This window comes from Bombina bombina, chromosome 2 (genome assembly GCF_027579735.1).
Source record: "Bombina bombina isolate aBomBom1 chromosome 2, aBomBom1.pri, whole genome shotgun sequence".
Taxonomy (NCBI): Eukaryota; Metazoa; Chordata; class Amphibia; order Anura; family Bombinatoridae; genus Bombina; species Bombina bombina.
The window spans coordinates 1426706240-1426733163 of record NC_069500.1 but is presented as its reverse complement, the minus strand read 5'-3'; the positions used below and the strand labels follow the sequence as shown (position 1 = coordinate 1426733163).

The 26924-nt window shown below is 38.3% G+C and overlaps 1 protein-coding gene across 1 annotated transcript in view; it reads left to right on the top strand.

The window, feature by feature from the left end:
• LOC128650439 (uncharacterized) overlaps positions 1–26924 on the top strand; it is a 490879-nt gene that overhangs the window by 405198 nt on the left and 58757 nt on the right. The window contains exon 4 of the mRNA XM_053704383.1: positions 22653–23030. Within this exon, the coding sequence (XP_053560358.1) occupies positions 22653–23030 (378 nt within the window). The remainder of the gene's footprint in view (positions 1–22652; positions 23031–26924) is intronic.

The following is a 26924-nucleotide window of genomic DNA, read 5'->3' as shown; positions in this document are numbered from 1 at the left end:
AATTTATTTTAACCATGTACAATAACTATTAAATAGTTATTAACTATTTAATAGCTTACCTAGCTAAAATAAAGAGAAATGTACCTGTGAAATAAATCCTAACCTAAGTTACAATTAAACCTAATACTACACTATCATTAAATTAATTAAATAAACTACCTACAAATAACTACAATTAAATACAATTACATAAACTAACTAAAGTACAAAAAATAAAAAAAGCTAAGTTACAAAAAATAAAAAATTAAGTTACAAACATGTTAAAAATATTACAACAATTTTAAGCTACTTACACCTAATCTAAGCCCCCTAATAAAATAACAAACCCCCCCAAAATAAAAAAATCCCTACCCTATTCTAAATTAAATAAATTTCAAAGCTCTTTTATCTTACCAGCCCTTAAAAGGGCCATTTGTGGGGGCATGCCCCAAAAAGTTCAGCTCTTTTGCCTGTAAAAGAAAAATACAACCCCCCCCAACATTAAAACCCACCACCCACCTACCCCTAATCTAACCCAAACCCCCTTACAAAAACCTAACACTAATCCCTTGAAGATCATCCTACCTTGAGTCGTCTTCACTCAGCCGAGCCACTGATGGAATTGAAGAGGCCATCCGGAGCGGAAGAAGTTAATCCTCCAAGCGGCGCTGAAGAAATCTTCCATCCGATGAAGTCATCATCCAGGCGGCGCTGAAGAAGTCTTCGATCCGGCCGATGTCATCTTCAAAGAGGCGCTGAAGAGGTCTTCTATCCGGGCGAAGTCATCTTCCAAGCCGGGTCTTGAATCTTCCTTCCGCCGACGCGGAACCACCTTCTTCACCGACGGACTACGACGAATGACGGCTCCTTTAAGGGACGTCATCCAAGATGGGGTCCCCTCAATTCCGATTGGCTGATAGGATTCTATCAGCCAATCGGAATTAAGGTAGGAAAATCTGATTGGCTGATGGAATCAGCCAATCAGATTCAAGTTCAATCCGATTGGCTGATCCAATCAGCCAATCAGATTGAGCTCGCATTCTATTGGCTGATCGGATCAGCCAATAGAATGCGAGCTCAATCTGATTGGCTGATTCCATCAGCCAATCAGATTTTTCCTACTTTAATTCCGATTGGCTGATAGAATCCTATCAGCCAATCAGAATTGAGGGGACGCCATCTTGGATGACGTCCCTTAAAGGAGCCGTCATTCGTCGTAGTCCGTCGGTGAAGAAGGTGGTTCCGCGTCGGCAGAAGGAAGATTCAAGACCCGGCTTGGAAGATGACTTCGCCCGGATAGAAGACCTCTTCAGCGCCTCTTTGAAGATGACATCGGCCGGATCGAAGACTTCTTCAGCGCCGCCTGGATGATGACTTCATCGGATGGAAGATTTCTTCAGCGCCGCTTGGAGGATTAACTTCTTCCGCTCCGGATGTCCTCTTCAGTTCCATCGGTGGCTCGGCTGAGTGAAGACGACTCAAGGTAAAATGATCTTCAGGGGATTAGTGTTAGGTTTTTGTAAGGGGGGTTTGGGTTAGATTAGGGGTATGTGGGTGGTGGGTTTTAATGTTGGGGGGGGTTGTATTTTTCTTTTACAGGCAAAAGAGCTGAACTTTTTGGGGTATGCCCCCACAAATGGCCCTTTTAAGGGCTGGTAAGGTAAAAGAGCTTTGAAATTTATTTAATTTAGAATAGGGTAGGGATTTTTTTTATTTTGGGGGGTTTGTTATTTTATTAGGGGGCTTAGATTAGGTGTAAGTAGCTTAAAATTGTTGTAATATTTTTAACATGTTTGTAACTTAATTTTTATTTTTTGTAACTTAGCTTTTTTTATTTTTTGTAGTTTAGTTAGTTTATGTAATTGTATTTAATTGTAGTTATTTGTAGGTAGTTTATTTAGTTAATTTAATGATAGTGTAGTATTCGGTTTAATTGTAACTTAGGTTAGGATTTATTTTACAGGTAATTTTGTATTTCTTTTAGCTAGGTAGTTATTAAATAGTTAATAACTATTTAATAACTATTCTAACTAGCTAAAATAAATACAAAGTTACCTGTAAAATAAATATAAATCCTAAGATAGCTAGAATATAATTATTATTTATATTGTAGCTATATTAGGGTTTATTTTAAAGGTAAGTATTTAGTTTTAAATAGGATTCATTTAGTTAATAAGAGTTAATTTATTTAGATTTATTTAATTAATATTTAAGTTAGGGGGCGTTAGGGTTAGGGTTAGACTTAGGTTTAGGGGTTAATCATTTTATTACAGTGGCGGCGGCGTAGTGGGGGGCAGGATAGGGGTTAATACATTTATTATAGGTGGCGACGGTTTAGGGGGGGCAGATTAGGGGTTAATAAATTTATTATAGGTGGCGACGGTGTAGGGGGGCAGGATAGGGGTTAATACATTTAATATAGGTTGCGGCGGGTTCAGGGAGCGGCGGTTTAGGGGTTAATACATTTATTATAGTTGCGGTGGGCTCCGGGAGCGGCGGTTTAGGGGGTAATAACTTTATGTAGTTGCGGCGGTGTAGGGGGGGTCAGATTAGCGGTGTTTAGACTCGGGGTACATGTTAGGGTGTTAGGTGTAGACAGCTCCCATAGGAATCAATGGGATGTCTGTCAGCAGCGAACTTGTACTTTCGCTATGGTCAGACTCCCATTGATTCCTATGGGATCCGCCGCCTCCAGGCTGGCGCTTTGAAAACCAGGTACGCTGGGCCGTAAAAGTGCCGAGCGTACCTGCTAGTTTTTTGATAACTAGCAAAAGTAGTGAGATTGTGCCACACTTGTGTGCGGAACATCTGGAGTGACGTAAGAATCGATCTGTGTCGGACTGAGTCCGGCGGATCGAAGTTTACGTCACAAAATTCTACTTTTGCCGGTCTCGAGCCTTTGATAACTAAGGCGAATCAGCCTCGCCACAAATACGCTGCGGAATACGCAGCGTATTTGAGGTTGACGGCTTGATAACTAGGCCCCTGAGGCTCCCGTGTTCTTATAAGGAAGTCTAGTGATCTGATAGGAAATTTTATTACACATTTCCAGGTAGTGTTTCTTTTGAAGTGACCTTTCTAAGATTACTTTGAAAGAAATTTCTTTTGATGAATTTGGACAAAGGCCTGTGATGCATCCTAAGTGACCAAAAGAAGTGGGGGTTGTTTTATTCACCCAAGAGGGCTGTAATCATTAGTAAATAAAACTGATGCAACTAGTCTCATATATAATTAATCCTGTGGTCTTAACAACCATATATATACTATATTTTATTTAATAATCTTTACAGGTACCCTGACAAACTAAATAATAGCTATTTAAAACTAAATACATACTTACCTGTGAAATATAACCTAAGCTAGCTACAATATAACTAATAGTTACATTGTAGCTAGCTTAGGGTTTATTTTTATTTTACAGGCAAGTTTGTATTTATTTTAACTAGGTAGAATAGTTTTTAAATAGTTATTAACTCTTTACTAACTACCTAGTTAAAATAAAGACAAATTTACCTGTGAAATAAAACCTAAGCTGCCTTACACTAAAACATAACATTAAAAAAAAAAAACACTACCATTAAAAAAAACTAACTAAATTATCCAAAACAATAAAAAATATTCCTATTCTAATACCCTTTTAAAAAAACACACCCCAAAATAAAAAACCCTAATCTATAATAAACTACCGAGGGCCCTCAAAGTTAAAAGCTCTTTTGCTAAAAAAGAAAATCAAACACCCCCTAACAGTATACAAACCCCCACCCCCCAAACCCACAAAATAAAGTAAAACCTAATGTACCCATTGCCCTGAAAAGGGCATTTGTATGGGCATTGCCCTTAAAAGGGCATTCAGCTCTTTTGCTGCCCATTAAAAATAAAAAATGTCTATTCTAAAAACAAAAAATCCACTCCAAAACGAAAAAAAAAAATTACACAAAATAACAAACAAATTATCAAAAATAATAAAAAATATTCCTATTCTCATACCCATTTTTTTTTTAAAAAAACAGCCCAAAATAAAAAAATCTAATCTATAATAAATTACCAATAGCCCTTAAAAGGGCCTTTTGTAGGGCATTGCCTTAAGTTAAACAGCTCTTTTACCTTAAAAAAATACAAAGACCCACTAACATTACAAACCCCCACCCCCCCCTAAACCCACAAAATAAAAAAAACTATCTAAAAAAATCCTAATCTACCCTTTGCCCTGTTTTGCATTGCCCTGAAAAGGGTGTTTAGCTCCTTTAAGAAAAGCCCAAACCCTAAACTAAAAAAACAAAAAAAACACCCAAAAAAACCTTAAAAAAACCTAACACTAAACCCTCTTTAGGTACTCACAGTTGCTGAAGTCCTGCTTGAAGGATCTTCATCCCGGTGGCCTCATTTTCATCCAGGCAGCTCCATCTACATCCATCGCGGGACCAGCATCTTCTTCATTGCGGTGATGTGCGGAGGCGGAGGTCCAGGCCGAAGTCCGGGAGGAGGTCAAGTCGGAGGTCCATTGATCCGATGTGGAGGTCCTCTCCATGCGATCGTCCGCTGCACACTGAGGATTGAAATGCAAGGTACCCCTTTTATACTGAGGGTACCATCACATTCCTATTGGCTAAAAAAATTGAATCAGCCAATAGGAATTTGGGCTGCTAAAATCCTATTGGCTGTTCAAATCAGCACACAGGATTTAAGCAGCTCTCATTCTATTGGCTGATTCGTAGTTGGTGGGTGGTAGTCATAGCAGGGAAGCGGGTGGGCAGCCCATCACTGAAGGAGGCAGGAGGGGGCAGGAGGGGTCATGTGAGGGGCAGGAGGGGCAGGAGGGGGCATGTGAGGGGCGGGAGATGGGCGTGTGGGGGGCAGGAGGGTGTGGGGGCGGGTGGGACCACTCCTTCTCCGGCATGTAAGTGAGTGCAGGGAAGTTTGGAGAGGGGGGAATCAGGGTTGGTAAATGGATCTGGGAGGGGAGGTGGTAGGGTATTAAGGGGGGCAGCTATTTGTAAATAATTTTAGTGAGAAACGCCTAGATTACGAGTCTTGCGTTAGGGTTAAAAAGCAGCGTTGAGAGGTCCTAACGCTGCTTTTTAATGCCCGCTGGTATTACGAGTCTGGCAGGTACAGGTGTACCGCTCACTTTTTTTCTGCGACTCGAGCATACCGCAAATCCACTTGCGTATCCTATCTTTTTAATGGGACTTGCATAACGCCGGTATTACGAGTCATGGAAAAAGTGAGCGGTACAGCCTCTCCTGTCAAGACTCCTACCGCATTTAAAAGTCAGTAGTTAAGAGTTTTATGGGCTAACGCCGTAACATAAAACTCTTAACTAAAGTGCTAAAATGTACACTAACACCCATAAACTACCTATTAACCCCTAAACCGAGCCCCCCCCCCACATCGCAAACACTTAAATAAATGTTTTAACCCCTAATCTGCCGATCTGACATCTCCGCCACTTCAATAAATATATTAACCCCTAAACCGCTGCACTCCCGCCTCGCAAACATTAGTTACATTTTATTAACCCCTAAGCTGCTGTCCCTAACATCCCCAACACCTACCTACATTTATTAACCCCTAATCTGCTGTCCCCAATGTCACCGCAACTATATTAAATGTATTAACCCCTAAATCTAAGTCTAACCCTAACCCTAACACCCCCCTAACTTAAATATAATTTAAATAAATCGAAATAAAATTACTACAATTAAATAAATTATTCCTTTTTTAAAACTAAATACTTACCTATAAAATGAACCCTAACATAGCTACAATATAACTAATAGTTACATTGTAGCTAGCTTAGGGTTTATTTTTATTTTACAGGTAACTTTATATTTATTTTAACTAGGTACAATAGTTATTAAATAGTTATTAACTATTTAATAACTTCCTAGTTAAAATAAATACAAATATACCTGTAAAATAAATCCTAACCTAAGTTACAATTACACCTAACACTACACTATAATTAAATAAATTACCTAACAGCTATATTTAGAGTTTTGCGGCCAAAGGGGTGCGTTAGCTACGTTTTTTTTTTTTTCTAGCGCTGCTTCTAAACAACGCTGGTATTTAGAGTTCTCTGAAGGGCTGCATTAGGCTCCAAAAAGGGAGCGTACAGGCATATTTACCGCAACTTCAACTCTCAATACCAGCGTTGCTTACGGTAGCGGCTAGCTGGAAAAATGTGCTAGTGCATGATTCACCCATAGGAAACAATGGGGCATTTTGGGCTGAAAAAAAACCTAGCACCTGCAAAAAAGCAGCGTTCAGCTCCTAACGCAGCCCCATTGTTTCCTATGGGGAAACGCTCTCTAAGTCTGCACCTAACACCCTAACATGAACCCCGAGTCTAAACACCCCTAACCTTACACTTATTTACCCCTAATCTGCCGCCGCCGCTATCACTGACCCCTGCATTATACTGTTAACCCCTAATCTGCCGCTCCAGACACCGCTGCAACCTAAATTATACCTATGTACCCCTAATATGCTGCCCCTAACATCGCCGACACCTACATAATATTTATTAACCCCTAATCTGCCCCCCCCAACATCACTGCTACCTTACCTACACTTATTAACCCCTAATCTGCCGACCCGACCTCGCCGCCACTCTAATAAATGTATTAACCCCTAAACAGCCGCACTCCCGCCTCGCAAACCCTATAATAAATAGTACTAACCCCTAATCTGCCCTCCCTAACATCGCCGCCACCTAACTTCAAGTATTAACCCCTAATCTGCCAACCGGACCTCGCCGCTACTATAATAAATGTATTAACCCCTAAAGCTAACCCTAACCCTAACACCCCCCTAAGTTAAATATAATTTTATTCTAACAAAATAAATTAACTCTTATTAAAGAAAGTATTCCTATTTAAGGCTAAATACTTACCTGTAAAATAAACCCTAATATAGCTACAATATAACGAATAATTATATTGTAGCTAATTTAGGATTTATATTTATTTTACAGGCAACTTTGTATTTATTTTAACTAGGTACAATAACTATTAAATAGTTATTTACTATTTAATAGCTACCTAGTTAAAATAATTACAAAATTACCTGTAAAATAAATCCTAACCTAAATTACAATTAAACCTAACACTACACTATCAATAAATTAATTAAATAAATTAACTACAATTAAATAAACTAAACTAAATTACAAAGAAAAACAAACACTAAATTACAAAAAATAAAAAAAGATTACAATAATTTTAAGCTAATTACACCTACTCTAAGTCCCCGAATAAAATAACAAAGCCCCCCAAAATAAAAAAAATTCCCTACCCTAATCTAAATTTAAAAAGTTAACAGCTCTATTACCTTACCAGCCCTTAAAAGGGCTTTTTGCGGGGCATGCCCCAAATAAATCAGCTCGCATTCTATTGGCTGTTCCGATCAGCCAATAGAATGCAAGCTCAATCTGATTGGCTGATTGGATCAGCCAATCCGATTGAACTTGAATCTGATTGGCTGATTCAATCAGCCAATCAGATTTTTCCTACCTTTATTCCGATTGGCTGATCTTCATTCAATCTTTTTTATTTTGGGGGGCTTTTTTATTTTATTAGGGTGCTTAGAGTAGGTGTAATTAGCTTAAAATTATTGTAATCTTTTTTTATTTTTTGTAATTTAGTGTTTTTTTTTTTTTGTAATTTAGTTTAGTTTATTTAATTGTATGTAATTGTAGTTAATTTATTTAATTAATTTATTGATAGTGTAGTGTTAGGTTTAATTAAAACTTAGGTTAGGATTTATTTTACAGGTAATTTTGTAATTATTTTAACTAGGTAGCTATTAAATAACTATTTAATAGCTATTGTACCTAGTTAAAATAAATACAAAGTTGCCTGTAAAATAAATATAAATCCTAAATTAGCTACAATATAATTATTCGTTATATTGTAGCTATATTAGGGTTTATTTTACAGGTAATTGTTTAGCTTTAAATAGGAATACTTTATTTAATAAGAGTTAATTTATTTTGTTAGAATAAAATTATATTTAACTTAGGGGGGTGTTAGGGTTAGGGTTAGACTTAGCTTTAGGGGTTAATACATTTATTATAGTAGCGGCGAGGTCCGGTCGGCAGATTAGGGGTTATTACTTGAAGTTAGGTGGCGGCGATGTTAGGGAGGGCAGATTAGGGGTTAATACTATTTATTATAGGGTTTGCGAGGCGGGAGTGTGGCGGTTTAGGGGTTAATACATTTATTAGAGTGGCGGCAAGGTCCGGTCGGCAGATTAGGGGTTAATAAGTGTAGTTAGGTAGCGGCGACGTTGGGGGGGGGCAGATTAGGGGTTAATAAATATAATATAGGGGTCGGCGATGTTAGGGGCAGCATAATAGGGGTACATAGGTATAATGTAGGTGGCGGCGGTGTGCGGTCTGCAGATTAGGTGTTAAAAAAATGTATTATAGTGGTGGCGATGTGGGGGGGCCTCGGTTTAGGGGTACATAGGTAGTTTATGGGTGTTAGTGTACTTTAGAGCACAGTAGTTAAGAGCTTTATGAACCGGCGTTAGCCCAGAAAGCTCTTAACTACTGACTTTTTTCTGTGGCTGGAGTCTTGTCGGTAGAGGGTCTAATGCTCACTTCAGCCAAGACTCTAAATACCGGCGTTAGGAAGATCCCATTGAAAAGATAGGATACGCAATTGGCGTAAGGGGATCTGCGGTATGGAAAAGTCACGGCTTGGAAGTGAGCGTTAGACCCTTTCCTGGCTGACTCTAAATACCAGCGGGCGGTAAAAAGCAGCGTTAGGAGTCCTAACGCTGCTTTTGACGGCTAATGCAGAACTCTAAATCTAGGCGTAAATTAAATACAATTTATTACAATTAAATTCAATAAACTAAATTACGGAAAAAAACCACTAAATTGGAACAGCCAATAGAATGCGAGCTCAATCCTATTGGCTGATTGGATCAGCCAATAGGATTTTTTCTACCTTAATTCCGATTGGCTGATAGAATTCTATCAGCCAATCAGAATTGAAGGGACGCCATCTTGGATGATGTCATTTAAAGGACCCGTTATTGTTCCAGTCGCCGTCGAACGAAGAGGATGCTCCATGTCGGATGTCTTGAAGATGGACCCGCTCTGCTCCGGATGGATGAAGATAGAAGATGCCGCCTGAATGAAGACTGCTGCCCGTCTGGAGGACCTCTTCTGCTCGGATAGGATGAAAACTTCGGACCGTCTGGAGGACCACTTCTGCCCGGTTGGGTGAAGACTTCTCAAGGTAGGGTGATCTTCAAGGGGTTAGTGTTAGGTTTTATTAAGGGGGGATTGGGTGGGTTTTAGAGTAGGGTTGGGCGTGTGGGTGGTGGGTTGTAATGTTGGGGGGTATTGTCTTTTTTTTACAGGTAAAAACATAATTTATGTAAGAACTTACCTGATAAATTCATTTCTTTCATATTGGCAAGAGTCCATGAGCTAGTGACGTATGGGATATACATTCCTACCAGGAGGGGCAAAGTTTCCCAAACCTCAAAATGCCTATAAATACACCCCTCACCACACCCACAATTCAGTTTAATGAATAGCCAAGAAGTGGGGTTATAAGAAAGGAGCGAAAGCATCAAACAAGGAATTGGAATAATTGTGCTTTATACAAAAAAATCATAACCACCACAAAAAAGGATGGGTCTCATGGACTCTTGCCAATATGAAAGAAATGAATTTATCAGGTAAGTTCTTACATAAATTATGTTTTCTTTCATGTAATTGGCAAGAGTCCATGAGCTAGTGACGTATGGGATAGCAGATACCCAAGATGTGGAACTTCCACGCAAGAGTCACTAGAGAGGGAGGGATAAAATAAAGACAGCCAATTCCGCTGAAAAAATAATCCACAACCCAAATCAAAAAGTTTTAATCTTATAATGAAAAAAACTGAAATTATAAGCAGAAGAATCAAACTGAAACAGCTGCCTGAAGTACTTTTCTACCAACAACTGCTTCAGAAGAAGAAAAAACATCAAAATGGTAGAATTTAGTAAAAGTATGCTTTGCAAATCTGATCAACAGAAGCTTCATTCTTAAAAGCCCAGGAAGTAGAAACTGACCTAGTAGAATGAGCCGTAATCCTTTGAGGAGGGGATTTACCCGACTCCACATAAGCATGATGAATCAAAGACTTTAACCAAGATGCCAAAGAAATGGCAGAAGCCTTCTGACCTTTCCTAGAACCAGAAAAGACAACAAATAGACTAGAAGTCTTCCTGAAATCTTTAGTAGCTTCAACATAATATTTCAAAGCTCTAACTACATCCAAAGAATGTAAAGATCTCTCCAGAGTATTCTTAGGATTAGGACACAAAGAAGGGACAACAATTTCTCTACTAATGTTGTTAGAATCACAACTTTAAGTAAAAAATTAAATGAAGTCCGCAACACTGCCTTATCCTGATGAAAAATCAGAAAAGGAGATTCACAAGAAAGAGCAGATAACTCAGAAACTCTTCTAGCAGAAGAGATGGCCAAAAGGAATAAAACTTTCCAAGAAAGTAATTTAATATTTAGAGAATGCATAGGTTCAAACGGAGGAGCCTGTAAAGCCCTCAGAACCAGATTAAGACTCCAAGGAGGAGAAATTGACTTAATGACAGGCTTAATACGAACCAAAGCCTGTACAAAACAATGAATATCAGGATAATTAGCAATCTTTCTGTGAAAAAGCACAGAAAGAGCAGAGATTTGTCCTTTCAAGGAACTTGCGGACAAACCTTTTTCCAAACCATCCTGAAGAAACTGTAAAATTCTAGGAATTCTAAAAGAATGCCAAGAGAATTTATGTGAAGAACACCAAGAAATGTAAGTCTTCCAGACTCGGTAATAGATCTTTCTAGACACAGATTTACGAGCCTGTAACATAGTATTAATCACTGAATCAGAGAAACCTCTATGACTAAGTATTAAGCGTTCAATCTCCATACCTTCAAATTTAATGATTTGAGATCCTGATGGAAAAATGAGATAGAAGGTCTGGCCTTAACAGAAGTGTCCAAGGATGGCAACTTGCCATCCGAACGAGATCCGCATACCAAAACCTGTGTGGCCATGCTGGAGCCACCAGCAGTACAAACAAACGCTCCATTAGTAAATTGGAAATCACTTTTGGAAGAAGAACTAGAGGCGGAAAGATATAAGCAGGTTGATAATTCCAAGGAAGTGACAACGCATCCACCGCTTCCGCCTGAGGATCCCTGGATCTGGACAGATACCTGGGAAGTTTCTTGTTTAGATGAGAAGCCATCAGATCTATTTCTGGAAGTCCCCAGATTTGAACAATCTGAAGAAATACCTCTGGGTGAAGAGACCATTCGCCCGGATGTAACGTCTGGCGTCTGAGATAATCCGCTTCCCAATTGTCTATACCTAGGATGTGAACCGCAGAAATTAGACAGGAGCTGGATTCCGCCCATACAAGTATCCGAGATACTTCTTTCATAGCCTGAGTACTGTGAGTCCCCCCTTGATGATTGACATATGCCACGGTTGTGACATTGTCTGTCTGAAAACAAATAAACGATTCTCTCTTCAGAAGAGGCCAGAACTGAAGAGCTCTGAAAATCGCACGGAGTTCCAAAATGTTGATTGGTAATCTCGCCTCCTGAGATTCCCAAACCCCCTGCGCTGTCAGAGATCCCCATACAGCTCCCCAACCTGAAAGACTCGCATCTGTTGAGATCACAGTCCAGGTTGGACGAACAAAAGAGGCCCCTTGAACTAAACAATGGTGATCCAACCACCAAGTCAGAGAAGATCGAACATTGGGATTTAAGGATATTAATTGTGATATCTTTGTATAATCCCTGCACCATTGGTTCAGCATACAAAGCTGGAGAGGTCTCATGTGAAAACGAGCAAAAGGGATCGCGTCCGATGCAGCAGTCATGAGACCTAGAATTTCCATGCACAAAGCTACCGAAGGGAATGATTGAGACTGAAGGTTTCGACAAGCTGAAACCAATTTCAGACATCTCTTTTCTGTTAGAGACAAAGTCATGGACACTGAATCTATTTGGAAACCTAAAAAGGTTACCCTTGTCTGAGGAATCAAGGAACTCTTTGGTAAATTGATCCTCCAACCATGTCTTTGAAGAAACAACACAAGTTGATTCGTGTGAGTTTCTGCAGAATGTAAAGACTGAGCAAGTACCAAGATATCGTCCAAATAAGGAAATACCGCAATACCCTGCTCCCTGATTACAGAGAGAAGGGCACCGAGAACCTTCGAAAAGATCCTTGGAGCTGTTGCTAGGCCAAAAGGAAGAGCAACAAACTGGTAATGCTTGTCTAGAAAAGAGAATCTCAGGAACTGATAGTGGTCCGAATGAATTGGAATATGAAGATATGCATCCTGTAAGTCTATTGTGGACATATAATGCCCTTGCTGAACAAAAGGCAGAATAGTCCTTATAGTCACCATTTTGAATGTTGGTAACCTTACATAACGATTCAATATTTTTAGATCCAGAACTGGTCTGAAAGAATTCTCTTTCTTTGGTACAATGAACAGATTTGAATAAAACCCCAGGCCCGTTACAGAACTGGAACTGGCACAATTACCCCAGCGGACTCCAGGTCTGAAACACATTTCAGAAACGCTTGAGCCTTTACTGGGTTTACTGGAATGCGTGAGAGAAAAAATCTTCTCACAGGCAGTCTTACCTTGAAACCTATTCTGTACCCTTGTGAAACAATGTTCTCAATCCAAGGATTTTGAATCGAATTGATCCAAACATCTTTGAAAAATCGTAACCTGCACCCTACCAGCTGTGCTGGAATGAGGGCCGCACCTTCATGCGGATTTGGGAGCTGGTTTTGACTTTCTAAAAGGCTTGGATTTATTCCAGACTGGAGAAGGTTTCCAAACGGAAACTGTTCCTTTAGGGGAAGGGTCAGGCTTTTGTTCCTTATTCTGATGAAAGGAACGAAAACGATTAGCAGCCCTATATTTATCTTTAGATTTTTTGTCCTGAGGCAAAAAGGCTCCCTTCCCCCCAGTAACTGTTGAAATTATTGAATCTAACTGAGAACCAAATAATTTGTTACCTTGGAAAGAAAGAGAAAGCAACGTTGACTTAGAAGTCATATCTGCATTCCAAGACTTAAGCCATAAAGCTCTTCTAGCTAAAATAGCTAAAGACATATACCTGACATCAATTCTAATGATATCGAAAATGGCATCACAAACAAAATTATTAGCATGTTGAAGAAGTTTAACAATGCAATAAGCATTATGGTCTGACACTTGTTGCGCTAAAGCCTACAACCAGAAGGTGGAAGCTGCAGCAACATCAGCCAAAGAAATAGCAGGTCTAAGAAGATTACCTGAACATAAATAAGCCTTCCTTAGAAAGGATTCAAGCTTCCTATCTAAAGGATCCTTAAAAGAAGTACTATCTGCCGTAGGAATAGTAGTACGTTTAGCAAGAGTAGAGATAGCCCCATCAACTTTGGGGATTTTTTCCCAAAACTCTAATCTATCAGATGGCAAAGGGTACAATTTCTTAAACCTTGGAGAAGGAGTAAATGAAGTACCCAGACTATTCCATTCCCTAGAAATTACTTCTGAAATAGCATCAGGAACTGGAAAAACTTCTGGAATAACTACATGAGGTTTAAAAACTGAATTTAAACGCTTATTAGTTTTAATATCAAGAGGACTAGACTCCTCCATATCTAATGCAATCAACACTTCTTTAAGTAATGAACGAATAAACTCCATCTTAAACAAATATGAAGATTTATCAGTGTCAATATCTGAGGCAGAATCTTCTGAACCAGATAGATCCTCATCAGAAATAGATAAGTCAGAATGATGGCGGTCATTTAAAAATTCATCTGAAATATGAGAATTTTAAAAGACCTTTTACGTTTACTGGAAGGAGGAATAACAGACAGAGCCTTCCGAATAGAATTAGAAATAAATTCTTTTACATTAACAGGAACATCCTGAACATTAGATGTTGAAGGAACAACAACAGGTAATGGATTACTACTAATGGAGATATTATCTGACATTCACTGCACTCTGAGAGGAAAACCAGGCTTCAGCCTGCTGCGAAGCGCATATCAACGTTGAAATCTAGCACAAACTTACTTCACCACCTCCATGGGAGGCAAAGTTTGTAAAACTGAATTGTGGGTGTGGTGAGGGGTGTATTTATAGGCATTTTGAGGTTTGGGAAACTTTGCCCCTCCTGGTAGGAATGTATATCCCATACGTCACTAGCTCATGGACTCTTGCCAATTACATGAAAGAAAGAGCTGATTACTTTGGGGCAATTTGTAATTTAGTATAGGGTAGGGATTTTTATTATTTTGGTGGGCTTTTTAAATTTATTAGTGGGATTAGATTAGGTGTAATTAGTTTAAAAAAATTGTAATTATTTTATTATTTTCAGTAATTTAGTGTTTGGTTTTTTTCATAATTTAGTTTATTGAATTTAATTGTAATTAATTGTAGTTAATTTAGTTAATTTATTTAATTATAGTGTAGTGTTAGGTGTAATTGTAACTTAGGTCAGGATTTATTTTACAGGTATATTTGTATTTATTTTAACTAGGAAGTTATTAAATAGTTAAAAACTATTTAATAACTATTGTACCTAGTTAAAATAAATACAAAGTTGCCTGTAAAATAAAAATAAACCCTAAGATAGCTGCAATGTAACTATTAGTTGTATTGTAGCTAACTTAGGGTTTATTTTATAGGTAAGTATTTAGTTTTAAATAGGAATAATTTAGTTAATAGTAGTAATTTTATTTAGATTTATTTAAATTATATTTAAGTTAGAGGGGGTTTAGGGTTAGGGTTAGAATTAGATTTACAGGTTAATAACTTTATTATAGTGGCGGCGACGTTGGTGGTGGCAGATTAGGGGTTAGTAATTGTAGGTAGGTGTCGGCGACATTGGGGGAGGCAGATTAGGGGTTAATTAATATAATGTAGGGTTCGGTGATGTTGGGGGCAGCAGATTAGGGGTTCAGAAGTATAATGTAGGTGGCGGCGGTGCCCGGAGTGGCAGATTAAGGGTTAATAATATAATACAGGTGTCGGCGATGTCGGGGGTGGCGGATTAGGGGTTAATAAGTGTCAGATTCGGGGTGTTTAGACTCGGGGTTCATGTTAGGGTGTTAGGTGTAGACATAAATGTGTTTCTCCATAGGAATCAATGGGGCTGCGTTAGGAGCTGAACACTGCTTTTTTGCAGGTGTTAGATTTTTTTCAGCCGGCTCTGCCCCATTGATTCCTATGGGGAAATCGTGAACGAGCACGTTTTGCCAGCTTACCGCTACCGTAAGCAGCGCTGGTATTGAGGTGAGATGTGGAGCTAAATTCTGCTCTCCGCTCACTTTTTTGCGGCTAAAGCCGGGTTTAAAAAAAAAAACGTAATACCAGCGTTACTGTAGGTGAGCGGTAAGGAAAAACTGTGCGGTAGCCACGTACACCATTACCGACAAAAACTCGTAATCTAGTCGAAAGTTTGTGAAAAAGTTAACAACATTTTTTATTTGATCACATTTTGCGGTGAAATGGTGGCATGAAATATACCAAAATAGGCCTAGATCAATACTTTGGGTTGTCTACTAAATATATATATATATATATATATATATATATATATATATATATGTATGTATGTATATATATATACATGTGAAGGGTTATTTAGACATTGCTGACAGATATCAGCGATTGTAACTATCTCTAATTTTAAAAAAGAAAAATGGTTTGGAAATAGCTTGTTACTTGTACTTATTGCCCTATAACTTGCAAAAAAAGCAAAGAACATGTAAATATTGGGTATTTCTAAACTCAGGACAAAATTTAGAAACTATTTAGCATGGATGTTTTTTGGTGGTTGTAGATGTGTAACAGATTTTGGGGGTCAAAGTTAGAAAAAGTGTTTTTTTTTTCCATTTTTTTCATTATATTTCATAAAAATGTTTATAGTAAATTATAAGATATGATGAAAATAATGGTATCTTTAGAAAGTCCATTTAATGGCGAGAAAAACGGTATATAATATGTGTGGGTACAGTAAATGCGAAAGAGGAAATTTACAGCTAAACACAAACACTTCAGAAATGTAAAAATAGCCCTGGTCCCAAATGGTAAGAAAATTGAAAGTGTTGTGGTCACTAAGGGGTTAATATAATATATCACACATTTTGGGGGCATATTCTGGGCATTTCTAAAATCAACCAGAGATTGGATAAGCTCTAACTGCTAGCCCGAGCTTGTGGTAGCAACAACCAGACACTTGTAAAGCCTGGTTAATTACTGTGCGCCCACAAACGGGCACATTTGCAGTTCTAGCCCAATATATGAATATTGCATAAATATGATTTCTCATGTTTTTAGCAACTCGACTGCAAAGTGCTCCAATGCACTTACATTTATGTACGTATATATATATATATATATATATATATATATATATATGTATTTATGTTTTTATATGTACGCACACATACATATGTTTGTTATGTTAAAGGGACAGTCTACTACATAATATTTATTGTTTAAAAAGATAGATAAGCCCTTTATTACCCATTACCCACTTTTGCATAACCAACACTACTAAATTAATATACTTTTTATTACCTCTGTGATTAATTTGTATCTAAGCCTCTGCAGACTGCCACCTTATCTCAGTTCTTTTGACAGACATTTAGTGTAGCCAATCAGTGCATGAACTGACACTTTCCACAAAGAATACCAAGAGAGCAAAGCAGATTTTATGATAAAAGTAAATTGGAAAGTTATTTAAAATTGCATGCCCTATCTGAATCATGAAGTTTAATTTTGACTTGACTGTCCCTTTATATCCCTTTAGCTGTCTTTTTTCTAACACCTAAAAATATCTTTGAGCCTTAATAACTTTTTAATGCAATATTGTTTTAATCATTTTTATCAGATAGTGTTATTATGAGTGGTAACTGCACTTTTAAATATAGTATTGATGTGTTTTGTGCAATTTTTTAGTCTTGCAGTTAACCAGAGTTCTGAAGTCGCGCTAACTCGACAAGCGTAAATTGTGATTGCGCTTACAAGTTCACATTTACTTTCAACTCGTTATACGCACACTACCGATCATGCGTAACGGTCAGTGTGCCACTGGGAACCCTCATTATTTCTCACTTCCCCAATAAACACAATATAGAACAGCTCATGCTACCTAACAAATGTTATGTATTTCTCTCTTTCCAATCTCCTTTCTCAGACTGAATTCCCTTTATTGTGACAGGCCTTTATTTATGTGTTTCATTTGACTTTCTTCTTTGATTGTCTAAAGCACTGGTTTTCAAACCTGTCGTCAGGCCTCCCCAACAGGACAGATTTTCAGGATTACCTTGGATGAGAGCAAATAAAAAAAACATGTTTACTAATCAGCTGATTATTTCACCTGTGCTCCAGTTCAGATATCCTCACACTGTGACCTGTTAGGGAGGTGTGAGAAAAGGTTTGATAACCAGTGGCCCAATGTTATTCAAAACTGTGTAATGTAAAAAGTTATTAAAACTCAACTCAAAAAACAATCGGCTAGATTACAAGTTTTGCGTTAGAGTGAAAAAGCAGCGTTAACAGGTCCTAACGTTGCTTTTTCACGCCCGCTGGTATTACGAGTCTTGCAGGTTTAGGGTCACCGCACACTTTTTTGGCCTTCCCGCAAAACCACTTACGTAAAATGCGTATAGTCTTTTTTCAATGGGACTTGCATAGCGCCGGTATTACAAGTCTGTCCTGGTAGGCCAAAAAGTGAGCGGAAGACCCTATCCTGCAAGATTCCTAACGCATTTTAAAGTCAGTAGTTAAGAGTTTTACACTACAAAGCTGTAGCATAAAACTCATAACTAAAGTGCTTAAAAGTACACTAACAACCATAAACTACCTATTAACCCCTAAACCGAGGCCCTCCCGCATCACAAACACTATAATAAACATATTAACCCCTAAACCGCCGCACTCCTGCCTCGCAAACACTACTTAAATATTATTAACCCCTAATCTGCAGCTCCGGACATCACAACCACCTACCTACATTTATTAACCCTAATCTGCCGCCCCTAAGGTCGCCGCCATTATACTAAATGTATTAACCCCTAAATATAAGTCTAACCCTAACCCTAACACCCCCTAACTTTAATATAATTATAATAAATCTAAATAAAAATTACTATTATTATCTAAATAATCCCTATTTAAAAATAAATAATAAACAAATTACAAGATATTTAAACTAATTACACCTAATCTAATAGCCCTATCAAAATAAAAAAATGCCCCCCCAAATAAAAATACCCCCTAGCCTAAACTAAACTGCCAATGGCCCTTAAAAGGGCCTTTTGCAGGGCATTGCCCCAAAGAAATCAGCTCTTTTATCTGAAATAAAAATACAAACAACCCCCACAACAGTAAAACCCACCACCCACACAACAAACCCCCAAATAAAAACCTAACTAATAAAACCTAAGCTCCCCATTGCCCTGAAAAGGGCATTTGGATGGGCATTGCCCTTAAAAGGGCAGTTAGCTCTTTTTCAAGCCCAAACCCCTAATCTAAAACTAAACCCACCCAATACACCCTTAAAAAATCCTAACACTACCCCCTGAAGATCCACTTACAGTTCTGAAGAGCCGACATCCATCCTCAACGAAGCCGGGAGAAGTCCTCATCCAAGCGGCAGAAGTCCTCATCGAAGCCGGCAGAAGTCTTCATCCAAGCGGCCAAAGTCATCCTCCATGCGGGCAGAAGTCTTCATCCAGACGGCATCTTCTATCTTCATCCATCCAACGTGGAGCAGGTCCATCTTCAAGACATCCGGCACGGAGCATCCTCTTCAATTGACGTCTTCTTACTGAATGAAGGTTCCTTTAAATGACGTCATCCAAGATGGCGTCCCTTCAATTCCGATTGGCTGATAGAATTCTGTCAGCCAATCGGAATAAAGGTGATAAAATCTTGGATGACATAATTTAAAGGAACCTTCATTCAGTAAGAAGAGGTCGATTGAAGAGGATGCTCCGCACCGGATGTCTTGAAGATGGACCCGCTCCGCGTCGGATGGATGAAGATAGAAGATGCCGTCTGGATGAAGACTTCTGCCCATCTGGAGGACCACTTCTCCTGGCTTGGATGAAGACTTCTCCCAGCTTCGTTGAGGACTTCTTGCCGCTTCGATGAGAACTTCTCCCGGCTTCGTTGAGGATGGATGTCGGATCTTCAGAACTGTAAGTGAATCTTCTGGGGGTAGTGTTAGGATTTTTTAAGGGTGTATTGGGTGGGTTTTATTTTTAGGCTAGGGTTTTGCTTTAAAAAAGAGCTAACTGCCCTTTTAAGGGCAATGCCCATCCACATGCCCTTTTCAGGGCAATGGGGAGCTTAGGTTTTATTAGTTAGGTTTTTATTTGTGGGGTTTGTTGTGTGGGTGGTGGGTTTTACTGTTGTGGGGGGTTGTTTGTATTTTTATTGCAGGTAAAAGAGCTGATTTCTTTGGGGCAATGCCCTGCAAAAGGGCCTTTTAAGGGCCATTGGCAGTTTAGTTTAGGCTAGGGAGTATTTTTATTTGGGGGGGGGGGTATTTTTTTATTTTGATATGGCTATTAGATTAGGTGTAATTAGTTTAAATATCTTGTAATTTGTTTATTATTTTCTGTAATTTAGTGTGTTTTTTTTTGTACTTTAGCTAATTTTATTTAATTTAGTTAATTGTATTTAATTTGGGTAATTTATTTAATTGTAGTGTAGTGTTAGGTGTAACTTAGGTTAGGGTTTATTTTACAGGTTAATAACTATTTAATAACTATTCTACCTAGTTAAAATAAATACAAACTTGCCTGTAAAATAAAAATAAACCCTAAGCTAGCTACAATGTAACTATTAGTTATATTGTAGCTACCTTAGGTTTATTTTACAGGTAAATATTTATTTTTAAATAGGGATTATTTAGGTAATAATATTCATTTCTATTTATATTTATTTATTTCTATTTAAGTTAGGGGGTGTTAGGGTTAGGTTTAGACTTAGGTTTAAGGGTTAATACATTTACTATAGTGGCGGCGACGTTAGGGGCGGCAGATTAGAGGTTAATAAATGTAGATAGGTTACGGCGATGTTAGGGATGGCAGATTAGGGGTTAATAATATTTAAGTAGTTTTTGCGAGGCAGGAGTGCGGCAGTTTAGGGGTTAATATGTTTATTCTAGTGGCAGATTAGGGGGTAATAAATAAATATAGGTGTCGGCGATGTCGGGGGGGCAGATTAGGGGTTAATAAGTGTAAGATTAGGGGTGTTTTGACTTGGGGTTCATGTTAGGGTGTTAGGTGTAAACATAACTTTTATTTCCCCATAGGAATGAATGGGGCTGCGTTAGGGAGCTGTACGCTGCTTTTTTGCAGGTGTTAGACTTTTTTTCAGCCAGCTCTCCCCATTGATTCCTATGGGGAAATTGTGCACGAGCACGTATAACCAGCTCACTGCTGACTTAAGCAGCGCTGGTATTGGAGTGAGATGTGGAGCTCAATTTTGCTCTACGCTCACTTTTTGCCTGTTAACGCCGGGTTTATAAAAACCTGTAATACCAGCGCTGCTGGTGAGACAAAACTGCATGTTAGACACGCAAGCCTTTTACTGCAAAACGCGTAATCTGGCCGATAGTTTGTTTATTTATCACAGTTACATTCATTTACAAAAAATTACAACTGAACGTAAACATTATTTTTAGGTGGAACAAACACAATTTGTGAGTATTGTGTCCCGTTAAACTCAAACCTTTTCTTAAGATATGACTGATGACCTTATGGGGCCCATTTATCAAGCTCCATATCTAAGACCGCTGCTCTATAACCTGTCCGTCTGCTCTGAGGAGGCGGACAGACATCACCGCAATTCAACCCGATCGAGTACGATCGAGTTGATTGACACCCCTGCTGGCGGCCGATTGGCCGCAAATCTGCAGGGGGCGGCGTTGCACCAACAGTTCACAAGAGCTGCTGGTGCAATGCTGAATACGGAGAGCGTATTGCTCTCCGCATTCAGTAAGGTCTGTCAGACCTCATCCGCAGTGTCAGATCAGGTCCGACAGACCTTTGTTAAATAGGCCTCTATATATGACATTAAACATGATCTCAGAACAACTGATGCTGATTGGCTACTGTTTGGTTTTATTTTTTGTGTTTTTCAACCCGCAGCTGAGCAGCAGCTGAAGTATAACTGTTCACAGAGCATTTATAATACTAAGGGGCCAAATTATCATTGTGCGGGCGGACATGATCCTATATTGCGGATCATGACAGCATACGCTCTCAGCATTTATCATTGTACCAGCAGTTCTTGTGAACTGCTGGTGCAATACCGCCCCCTGCAGATTTGCCGCCAATCAGCCACTAGCAGGGGGTATCAATCAACCCGATCATATTCGATCGGGCGGATTTCTGTGCACCGCCTCAGAGCAGGCAGGCAGACAGGTTATGGAGAAGCAGTCTTTAGAACACGGGGCATCATTGATAAATATGCCCCAATATCTTCCTTTTTTACATAGAGATGCTCAGGGGATATTTTCCTGTCAGTTTTTTACAGTTATACTGCATCAGTTTCAAGTGATTTGGCATATGAGTATTATGTCCCTTTAATGCACGTTTTACCTCTGTGATTACCTTATATCTAAGTCTCTGCAGAGTCAGACTTCCTTCTTATCTCAGTGCTATTTACAGACTTGCATTTTTGCCAATCAGTGCTGACTTATTCGTAATTCCACAGGAGTGAGCACAATGTTATCTATATGGCACACATGAATTAGTAGTGTCCAGCTGTGAAAAGCTAATAAAATGCACTGAGATAAAGGAGGCCTGCTTAGAAACAGTCAGAGATTTAGGGGTAGACAGCATACACTGCTGGCATTTATCATTGCACAAGCATTTCTAGTGAAATGCTTGTGCAATGCCGCCCCCTGCACGTTCACGGGCAGTCGGCCACTAACAGAGTGTGTCCATCAACCCGATCCTATCCAATTGGGCAGATTGTTTTCCGCCGCTTCAGAGATGGCTGAGGAGTTAAGGAGCTGCGGTCTTAAGACAGCTGCTTCTTAACTCCTGATTCCGGTGAGCCTGAAGGCTAGCGTGGAATTAGCAGCATTCAAGCCTTAATAAATCGGCCACCAAGAGTTTTAAAGGTTATAAAATATATTAATAGAACAATGTTGGTTGTGCAAAGCTGATGAATGGGTAGCAAAGGCGTTATCTATCTATATAAAACAATACCAATGTTTTTGAGTAGATTGTTCCTTTAAGAACATAGTGGATGTTTTGCAAAGACAAAGCTTGAGGAGAATGTCTTTGATCTACCCCTCTATCAGAGCCTTTTTCAGAGGTAGAGGTCTCCTGACAATGTTTGGGGTAACTGTAAATGTCTGGGAGTTTTGTACAACGGGTAAAGTATTCTGCAGTTTACATCTGATAAATAAAGGTGTCAAATGCAACACAGTCAGAACCACCACATTTTTATCACCTGGGAAACAATTGTCTATTAACCACAATAGATAAATCAGTAGATTATACAAATAAGCACTTGAATGAGTCTGTGTGTATTTGATTAAAAAAAATATTTCACTGTTCTGATTTGGTTTAATAAGGATATTTTTCATCCTAGGCTTAACAAGAAAGCTTTCCATCTCTACTCATCAGTCACATGTGAAAGGTATTCAGGGACAGACGCTTGAACTGGCTATATCGTATCAGATCACTCAGCCTATTACGTTTATGCAAATCCAATGGGATCTTCTAAGTTCCCCAACAGTGACCCTTGTCATGTGTACAATACGCTCCATAAATGTAGGCACAGCCAATGAACCTCGTATCACCCAAGTCCCACCCAGGTGCTATAAAAATCGAATGGACATAACACTTGAAAACGGCTCATTGATAATTAAAGGTCTAAGGAAAAATGACACTGGAATATATCAGGTGACATTAAGAGATTCTGTGCGAAGTGTAGTTGCTACCATCAATGTGACTGTGGAGGATATTGGTAAGTGAGATACAGATGAATATCTGAGTAACACACTATATTTCAACACAGTGTTTGCATTAAAGGGACAGTTGATACCAAATATATTCTTAGTGATAATGTGAAGAAAACTTCTATAAAATAAAAGTGCTAAAGTGTTCACTAAAAAATAAAATAGAATAAGAACCGAATGTGTTAAAATAAATAAATAGGTAAATAAATAATAAGGCTCGGGTATTCATTCTGAGCAATGAAATTGGTGATCAAACACAAATATTAATTCTTGCAGTGTACAGAAATTTATATGTAAGTATTAATACAAATTGAAATGTGCACATTTGTAAAAAAATCTTTTTAGTGTATCATGATGCTTAATATCATATAAAGTTGACATGCCATTATGATATTGAAATCGTGCATGAAATATGGTAATTTAATTTATTGTTCTATTAAAAACCTATTCATAGCAAAATATGGTTCCCCCGAAAAACATTAAAGAATATCAAGATCTAATAGCCTAATCTGTGAACAATTTTAGATCAGATTTCTTGTTTATGCCATTAGGTTTGCCTGTATTGATCTCATAGATCCAATACACCTCTCTTCTAAGTAGGAATTTAAGTCTATCTCCACCCTTGTCATAAGGTACATGATCAATGGCCAGGAACTTGAAACCAGATTTAATATTTGTAATTTCAGATGATAAAGGAGAGTGAAAGTGTTTTGCTACTGGTGTACGTGGTAAGTCAGTTTTAAGGGACAGTAAGGCCTATATTTATCAAAGTCTGGCGGACCTGATCCGACAGTGCGGATCAGGTCCGCCAGACCTCGCTGAATACGGAGAGCAATACGCTCTCCGTATTCAGCATTGCACCAGCAGCTCGCAACGCCGCACCCTGCAGACTCGCGGCCAATCGGCAGCCAGCAGGTGGGTGTCGATCAACCCGATCGAACTCGATCGGGTTGATTTCCGGCGATGTGTGTCCGCCTGCTTAGAGCAGGCGGACAGGTTATGGAGCAGCAGTCTTTGTGACCGCTGCTTCATAACTGCTGTTTCTGGCGAGCCTGCAGGCTCGCCAGAAACACGGGGCATCAAGCTCCATTCGGAGCTTGATAGATAGGCCCCTAAGTGTTTGTACAGTTTCTCCTAAGCCTCATATATTGGCCCTTAGAAATTACTCTTTTTAATGTATGGGATGATGGGAGTCTGCCCTTAGAATTGTATTTCCTGCAATTGTTTTAGAATTGATCATTTGTTTATCACAATCTAACTGTAAAATTACATCTAGGTAGGGAATCTCTGTTGTAGATGAACTGCTCGTAAAGATTAAATTGTTTGTATTATTATTCATGTATTTCATGAATTGTTCTAAACTATAGTTATCCCCAGACCATAGTAACAGCAGTTCATCAATAAATCTAACATGCATTTTGATGAGTTCTTTGAAAGGATTCAATTCTGTAAAGATTCTCTCAAACTCAAAATGACTAAAGTAAATATTGGCATATAAGGGGGCAAATTTTGCCCCCATTGCTGTACCACATTTTTGCAAACTATATTGACCCTGGAATAAGAAATAGTTATGGTACAAAAGAAACTGTACTCCTTTACAGACAAATTTAATAAAGATGTCATCATATTTTGTTAAAGTTTTAAGAATCTGTTATAATGAATTTAAACCTTGTGTATGTGGGATACTAGAATACATTCATTCTCAAAAGGTGTTCGGTGTCTCTTACATTTCCAGGGCAATTTTTTACAATAGGTATATTTTGTAAGCACCTAATCTTTCACCCAAGGTGCCAATGCCAGAAATTATTGGCCTCCCAGGTGGGTTGACACAATATTTTTATGGATCTACGGTAAGTGCTTAAACACAGATATTTTAGGATTATTTACCAATAGTAGTTCTGCTGTTGCTTGACTGATGCGACCTTTGTTTACTGCCAAACCCAAGAAAGACTGTAGTTCAGTAATACATTTCTTAGTGGGATTGATGGTTAACCTAATATAAGTGTTTTGGTTATTAAGTTGTCTGTAAGCCTCCACAGTGTATTATTCTTTGTCCTGGACTATAATCAATCCCCCCTTATCCAAATTAGAAATTACAGTATTGTAATTTTTCATTAATTTATTTAGAGAAGATAATTAATTTTTGTTAAGATTCCCCCCAAAAGAATTCTTATTTTTTTTGTTCCTGAGTGTAATGCAAATAATTATTGCTGAACTACAGTATGAAATGCATCCAATAGGTCACCTCTAATTTGAATAGGGTAAAAAGTACTGTTTGGAACATCTGGTCTAAGTCTGGGTATATAGTTTGAGTTACTATTATGCCTATTACTCTCTCCTTCCAATTTCATTTATGTAACTACATCACATTGTTCCTGAAAATTGAAGTGTTGGTTAAATACATAGCCATAATCATCATTTGCATCATAATCTTCTACATTGGTTGCTGTTGCAACCATAGACAAATCCCCAAAATGGCTTTTAAGTGTAATTTTTCATATAAACGTATTTAAATCAATTAGGGTGTCGAATAAGGTAAAGTCAGCTACAGGAGCAAAACCTAACTCCCTAGAGAGGAGTAACTTATCTGTATTTGTAAGGGAAAAACTGGACAGGTTAATTACATTAGAGTCAGTTAGAATTCTTTGTTCCTTCTTTTGAATCTGCTGGGATATCTTGCAGAAGATGTATTTTCTTAAACTTGCTTGTCATATATTTAACAATGTAGTTGGTATGACTACTCTCTGTGGAGGTCTGTTGGATTTGTTTCCTGCTTTTCCATTGCCCATTCTTTAATCCATACCAGATCCCTCTATGGCTTTATAATGGGCACCTTCTTTTGGTCTAAATTACTTATCAGATGTTTCTGAATTTTCAGATCTACTGGTACCACTGTTGTTAATAGGAGTAGACGATCTAGGGGTCTTCAATAGTTGTTGCTTCAAAGCTAGAAAAGGTCACATGTTTACTATCTGTGAATCTATTAGATTTTCTTCTGGATCTTTGTAATTTAGTATTCCAACTAAACACTATGTCCAGATCATAGTCCCGTCAGTCTCTGTGATATTTCTTAGCTTTTCGTTCAGCTAATTCATCATCCAGTTTCTCTAAAGTATCATCCAATCGTTTCTAAAATGAGGGAAAATTTTCATCGTCCTTCAAGATGTCTCTTCTCTCTCTGATTTCTTTAATCTGTATTAAAAGATCATCTCTATCAGCAGATTTATTCTTTAGTAATTGTTTCATTAATATCAGAGAGCAATTGCTGAGAGTACAGTTATATTCTTCCATGAAATGTTTATTATTAGCTGTGTATCCCGGGAACTTTTTCATTCTCAATCCCCTGGGTACTAGTAATAGTAATAGTAGAAACTTGATACCCACCATAATTTTAACCCCTTTAATTTTCAGCTTTTCTCTATTGGCAAACAGGTCTTTCAAATTGGCATCATTTAAATCAGGACCTTGCTGACTGAAGTTTGTCTTTCCTTGCAGTATAATCCTCCATGGCCATAAAAATATCTTTAAAGTTAAATAGACTCAGAAAACAATATATACAAAAGGTAGGATTCTTGAAAGCTATATCAACCGGAACCAAGTGCTTGTGAAATAAAGTTCCGTTAGGGACTAATGTTTAATGGTCTTAGGCCACAATGTCATTTACAAGCTAAATACATGTTAAGCATTAATACTATTATGAAGGGATACCATTATACCTTTTGCTCTATACAAATTAGAGGACTAACTAGGTCGGATTGTGGCCTGAGACCATCAAACATTAGTCCCTAATGGAACTAATGGGAATAGGGGTTAATATACTAAAGTTATTAACCCCTATTCCCCCACACCCCAACATCGCCCACACTATAATAAAGATATAAACCCCTATTCCACCGCTCCCC